Raw genomic sequence first — 6883 nt, 5'->3', positions numbered from 1 at the left:
AACCCATGTCCCCTGCATCGGCAGGCGGACTCTCAACCACTGCGCCACCAGGGAAGCCCAGGAGAATATAATTTTGACATGAAAAGGTATTCATGATGTTCCTTCTTAAGAGCGTATAGAGTGGGGAAGCAGAGTCTGGGATATGAATCTAAGTCTGGCTGACCTCAAAGCCATGTTCATAATCACCTTTCCTTTCTTTCTGAGGGTAGGAGGAAAGCTTCTGTTTTATATTCTGTTCCCTTCAAATTGATGCAGATTAGCAGGACTTCTGACCTTGTCTTCTACTGTACCTCTCCCTAGTTCTTCCAGAAGGCCGCACTGAATGTACGCGACAACGTTGGGGAAGAAGTGGATGCAGAGCAGCTGATCCAGGAGGCCTGTCGGAGCTGCCTGGAGCAGGTGAGATCAAAGAGGAAAAGAGATGTAGGCGCAAGGTTTAGCCCTCAGGGCTCAGCAAAGAAATGTGGTCCCATCATCAGTGGTATTTGGAGGGATACCCGGCGAGCTACTTACATCTAGATAGGGCTTAGAGCTTTACTGACAGAAGGGAAGGGAGGTAGCTACTAGATGCTAGCTACTGTGGTAGATGCTTTCACCTGCATTAGTTCATTTACATCTCAGAAGAAACCTGTACAGGAGGCATGTTTCCATCCCTAGTTTACAGATGAAGAAATTGCGGCTTGGAACAAGCGAGAGATAGAATAGCTAAGGTCTGGCTCGCCTCTGCAAGTGCTTTTGCTGATTTGATCCTTCAAGTAATCGCAGCCCCTTTTGGTATCACGAGAACTGTCACCCTTTCTGCCTCCCTGCCTCTCAAGGTGGTCAGGAGTCATGACATCAGGTCTAGAAATGGCTGTGTTCTCAAGATAGTAATGAACCAGTTTGCATGTGTCAGCTGCTGTTATTAATAGGAATTGTCAGCATCACCCAGATTCTGTGCTTGACTGTGGAGCCATTAGCTGTCAGAGATGGAAATTTCTTCATAACCATAGCCACAAGGGCAGGCTTGAGTTCAGCACCATGAGGGTAATTATTGTGAGATGAGAGAGTAACATCTTCCGGGAGGTTGGCCGACTAGCTACTCAGGCACAGCCTCAGAAATGAGCAAGACCAGGGCCTAGACCTCAGCTTTGAAAAAGCAAAACTCCATCCTGTGAGGGCAGTGAAAGCTGATCTGGTTCTCATGGACTATTAAAGTTAAGGCAATCAAATTCATAAGAGGCCATTTCATTAACTCACTCTGGGACTGTAATATGTTACAATCAGTTGTGACATGTGCTGATAATAAAACATGGCAGTTTGCTAACACTAAATCTTATAAGTTTGAGCTGAATCAATATTAAATTGATAAAACCTTCACTCTCATTTGCATCCTGAAATGCTTTCTTGAATTTATCTCTTTACCTAATACGTGTTGAGGGCCTACTATTTGCCAGGCCCCAGCAGGGCTGGACAATATGAACGCAGTCGTTGCCCCCAGAGCCCTTGGCATTACTCCAGTAATCATACAATAGGTCTATAATCAGAAAGTGTTATAAATGCTATAAGCATAGGAGGTGATGAGAGAGTACACTAGAGGGTGCCGAGCCCAGGGGCAGGGCAGAGTGGAGAAATAAAGAAGCCAGTGTTGGTTTTCAGAGACTGGAGAGGATGGCAGAGCACTGCAAACCAAGCTATAGGTGTGGAATTTTAAGCAGAAGAGCTACCTAATGAAATTTGTATTTTCAAGATCACTCTGGCTGCCATGAGGAGATTAGCTTGGGAATCTGCCATGGAGATTGAAAGGGAAATGTACGAGACCATTCAGGAGTCCCAGTGAAAGGTGAAGATGGAGTTAAAGTGAATTGGGCATAACTCGCTGAACGTTCATACCTTTCCAGGCTTCTGAGTCCCTACATCTACCTTCCAGAGTTCCCCCCTTCCAGTACTGATGTAACTGTGTGGTCAGAACACATGGAATCAGAGCTTAGGAAGGCAGAAAGCCCAAAGTCTAACTTAAAACCAGACAAATCAAGAAATTTGGGGGAATTCCCTGACAGTCCAGTGGTTAGGACTCCACGCTTTCACTGCCAAGGGCCTGGGTTCAGTCCCTGCTCAGGGAACTAAGGTCCCAAAAGCCACAACTATTGAAGCCCATGCGCCTAGAGCCCGTGCTCGGCAACAAGAGAAGCCACCACAATGAGAAGCCCGCACACCGCAAGGAAGAGTAGCCCCCACTCACCGCAACTAGAGAAAGCCCGCATGGAGCAACGGAGACCCAACACAGCCAAAAATGAAAATAAATAAAATAAATTAATTTATAATTTTAAAAAAAAGGGTGGCCAGAGAATTGGGAGGAAAACCAGGGCGTGTGGCCACAGGAGCCAGCAGAAGACTGTTTCTGGAAGGAGAGAGCTCTCAGGGCTGTCAAATGCTGCTCCGAGAGGTCACGTGATCCTGACTCTGCACAGGCCTGCAAGGCCCTGCCAGCCTCCCCACGCCCCTCGCTCACCACTCTCTCCTTCTCCCATTACTTAGAGGCCATCCTCTTCTTCAGATGAGCCATGTCTGTTCCCAGTTTAGGGCTCTTGCACTCCGTCCTGGGCGGAAACACGCTTCTGCTCAGCCTTTTCTATACGTGGCTCCTTCACATCTCACCTCAGAGGCTCCCTTCTCATCAAGGCCTTCCCTGACCGCCTACTCAAAGTAGCCCTCCCCTCTGGTGATTCTCCATCACATCTGCCTAGCTAGGGTTTTTCCTTCTCAGAGAAAAATTCATGATTCAAAGTCACCTTGTTTATATGTTTGTTTATTTGCTTATCATCCAGATCACCCACAGAATATGGGCTCCACAGAGCAGGGCCCTTGCTTGTGCTATTTACTGCTGTGTCTCCAGCACTTACAGACTAGGCACTCAATTTTTATTAAGTGAAAAACGGCAGCTTACTGAGGAATATGTGCATTTAGTTAGAAAAACTATATAGCATATGTTTACATGGAAAAGAGTGAGGAAGAATTTACATTGAAATGTTAATAGTATTCTGTGGGTACTGAGGTTTCAGATTTGATTTTTTTTAATTTTTCTTATTTACATTTTTCTAATTTTTCAACAATGGTCATGAATTATTCAAGTTTTTTTAAAAAGATATCTATTTGTATGCATATCTCAGGGTCCCTTTGTACTGACCATGAAAGACCCAGTTTGAAGTTGTGTCTATAAAAATGGGGGCAGATAGGCTTACCCACCAAAATAGTGATTGTTAACACTTGGTCTTGTCCCTTCAGGCTAAACTACTGTTTTCAGATGGAGAAAGAGTAATACCCAGATTGACCAATGAGCTTCCAGGGATAAAGGTTAGAGTCACTGTGTCCTCAGGTCTTGGCGGGGGAGACCGATCAGAATGGGAGACAGGTGAACTCTGTGGCCTAGGGGAGGCCCCATGGACCACCCATTTGTGGGACCAGGTCTAAATAGCATCATGCTGGGAGGGCTGCTGAGGCCCGGCTCAGGGAGGGGCTAGAGGGTGTGGTCCAGGTGCTCTGTCTTCTGCAGCCCCAGGGGACCCACAGTTCCCGGCCACTGGCCTCCCACTGACTCCTTTTCCCTTCTCCTGCAGCGTAGCCGGCAGGCAGAAGAGGAGTGTGCCCACCGAGGAAGCCCCATTCCCAAAAAGGTAAACCATCTCCTGGTTTTCTGGCTGGGGAAAGGGCCTGCAGCTCCAGCAGGGGGTGGGCTTCCTCAGCACACCTTTGGGCCTTTCTAGCATGACAGGCAGGTGCCCTGGGAACAGTCACCCTCCCTATTCACTCTCAGGCGTCATTTGGTCTTGTTGGGAAACCATCTCCTTCAGGTGACCCTGGACCTGCCAGTGGGGTGGGGGCTTCCACAGGGTCAGGCCGCTGACACCTGTTCTTTATGGCAGAGGAAGGGACGACCTCCGGGACACATCCTGTCAAATGACCGTGCAGCCGCAGGCATGGTGTGAGTAGGGGCCAACAGAGCCAAAGGGAGGAGCTGGGAGGGAGTGGGCCGGGAGGAAAAGAGGCCAGAGTTCTCTGCCTGGCAAAATCAGATCCATTTGTGCCAGGTCCCCGTGGAGGAGCACTCTCTAGTCTGAGGGGTGGGGAAAGAAGGCAGTGAGGAGGATGTCGTATCCTGTTTTTACCTCAGAACAGTTCAGCACAGCTTCATTAAACACCAGAGGTTTTTTATTGGTAGTGTGTATTGAATGCTTATAATATGCCATAAGTGGTCTAAATACCTTATATATACTTGATCTTTTAATTCTTACAACCACACCCTAAGGAAGGTATAATTAATTTTGCAGATAAGGAAACAGAATTACTTGCCCAAAGTCAGACAGCTAATAAAGGGCAAAACTGTACTACATTGCCTCCAGGATGGTCATTTTCAAAGATTTTTGAAGCAACAGAATCTTTTTTTCAAACAGAGCTTTATGTGGGAGCCTAATATGTAAAACAGATAAAGCCACACTGGTCTGGGAATTCCCTGGTGGCCTAGTGGTTAGGATTCTGGGCTTTCATTGCCATGGCCTGGGTTCAGTCCCTAGTCAGGGAACTGAGATCCCGCAAGCCCACATGGCGCGGTGGGGAGGCAGGGAAGCCACACTGGTCTGGCTAAGAGAGATGGAGACAGTTTGAAAGCACCAATTTAGGAGATGGACTAGCGTAATCCTCATACCTTAGATTTGTCCCCTGCCCGAAGCAAGTTCATTCCTCACTAACACAAAATAGGGAGTTGCTGCTGTTATCTCCTCCTGACAGATGAGAAAACTACAGCCCAGAGAGGTTCCTGGACTTGCCCACACGGCTAGGTGATAGCAGAGCGAGTCCTCGAATGGCTCCTAGTCTCTGTGCTTTTTTCCCTTTGCACCTCCTCTAATGAGCACCAGGAAGCTGTCCACCCAGGGCTGGAGCGAGAGTATATGCGGAGCTCCCACCAGCAGCAGCAAACGGTCTTCCAGTCCTAGGCCTGATCTTGGGGGATTCACCTTTCTTCGTTCCCTCCAATCAGATGGAAACCAAAATCTTGTGAACCAATTCGTCGGGAAGGCCCTAAGGTATGATTATGTGAGCATGGCAGTGACTGCTGTCCCAAGGAGACCCAATCCAGGCTCTGGGCTCCACCTTGAGGGAAAGGGGCTGGGAGTGGTGAAGGACATGTGCATGCCATTCCAGAGCCATTTTCACCTCCCACCCCACCTCTCAACTCTGGCCTTCCAGAAGCATCCCAAGTAAGGACTGAAATTAGGGGCAAAACAGAGAGAGGGCTTTGTCTTTGCTGAAGCCTTCTCCCTGTAAAAGCTAGTTGTCACTAATATTTATCCAGTACTTAACATGTCATAGGCACTGCCCTAAATCTTTTGTATGGATTCCCTCATTTAATCTTTATAACAACCTTATGAGGTAGATTCTGTTACCCTTCTATGGTTCAGGAGCTTTCTTTCCTATCTCCTGGGCAGAAATTATATTATTTTATCTGGTTATCTTATACACTTGATACACCTGAAGACACTAAGGACCACACAGTTGCCCAAAGTCATGTACTGCGTAAGTGGCAGAGCCAAGTGTCAAACCCAGCCAAGGTCCGTGGACACCAGTCTGTGCTCTTAACTCTGTTGCCTCCAGAACAGTTGTTTGCAAGCTTTTTTAAGAGTAGAATCCTTTCTTCAACTAAAATCATACATGGAAGCCCAGTAAGGTAGGTGAAAGCTCCACTGTCCGGGTTGCAGCTGTGTCCAGTAGAAACGGTCCACCCCTTATTGTACTGGCCCTCTGCTTCCACCAGTGACCACACCTTTCTTCTTCAGCTCTGCTCCCTTAGTAGAGTCTCCTAGACCTTTCTTTTCCACTCCAGACACCCCTTCTCTCTCTCTGGTGAGTCCTTCCTCAGCAGTGACCCATACAAGTGGGCGTTTCCCAGAATTCTCTCCATTGCCCACTTGTCCACCTAAAGTTTCTCTCTGGATGATCTAAAGCATCCACTCGTATGGTTTCGGGGACTAGTATGTGCTGAAGTTGCCTTACCTCTTTGTCCCACACCTCTCTCTCTAGTTTGAAGCTTGTATATCCTACTGTCTGCTAGCGCTCTCGGCCTGGAATCTCCATAGAATTTCAAACTCAGCATATCCAAAATTGAAATCAACCTTTCCCCCAGACCTGCTTCAACCTTTTCTACTTGAGTCATCTTTGCCTCTTCGTTTCCTTTTCCTGCAGACATCCAGTCAAATCCCGGATGATTCTACCTCCTAAATACGTTTCTCACAGTTCCTATTCTCTCTTTTTCATCCTACTGCCATCCTAGCTCCAGCCTTCATCTTTCAAAACTGCTCTAATTACAACTGCCTCTAAACTGCCCACCCAGCCTGTAGCCTCGACACTTCAGGCCCATTAACCATGTTGCAGAAGAGCGAGCTGTCTTGAGCACAAATCCGGCTCTTCCTGTCTAGAGGCCTTCAGTGACTCCCCATCACCGACAGAATGAGCAAAATGAAAAGCCGTCCACATAGTGTACAAGGGTCCCCAGCCCCTCTCTGCTTTCCTCTCCAGCCTCATCAATTGCCATTCCCTAATTTGCTCTCTGTCTTTTAGCAACACAATTGCTGTGGTTTCTCCAACAAGCCAAACCAGCTCTCACCTGCCTTTGTTCATGCTGCCCCTCCTTCCTCCCCTCTACTCTGTCCAGCTTGTGCTCTCCCTGTCAGAACCAACTTGGGAATTACCCCTTCAAGGAAGCCGTCCTGTTACCCTCCCTTTGGCTCCCATCATGCCTTGCACTCATCTGTGTCATTGCCCATCTCATGATCGTATCATTATCTGTACCTACATCTGTGGCCCCCTGGAGAACAGAGACTATCTCCAATTCATTCCTCTACCCTCCACC

At 47.8% G+C, this 6883-nt stretch overlaps 1 protein-coding gene across 1 annotated transcript in view; it reads left to right on the top strand.

Annotated features, from left to right (window-relative positions):
- DNTTIP1 (deoxynucleotidyltransferase terminal interacting protein 1) overlaps positions 1–6883 on the top strand; it is a 22292-nt gene that overhangs the window by 7606 nt on the left and 7803 nt on the right. The window contains exons 4-8 of the mRNA XM_007451645.1: positions 301–399; positions 3265–3333; positions 3597–3653; positions 3903–3961; positions 5015–5060. Of these exons, the coding sequence (XP_007451707.1) occupies positions 301–399; positions 3265–3333; positions 3597–3653; positions 3903–3961; positions 5015–5060 (330 nt within the window). The remainder of the gene's footprint in view (positions 1–300; positions 400–3264; positions 3334–3596; positions 3654–3902; positions 3962–5014; positions 5061–6883) is intronic.

This window comes from Lipotes vexillifer, unplaced genomic scaffold, assembly GCF_000442215.2.
Source record: "Lipotes vexillifer unplaced genomic scaffold, Lipotes_vexillifer_v1.1 scaffold2049, whole genome shotgun sequence".
Classification (NCBI taxonomy): Eukaryota; Metazoa; Chordata; class Mammalia; order Artiodactyla; family Lipotidae; genus Lipotes; species Lipotes vexillifer.
This window is presented reverse-complemented; position numbering and strand designations above follow the sequence as displayed.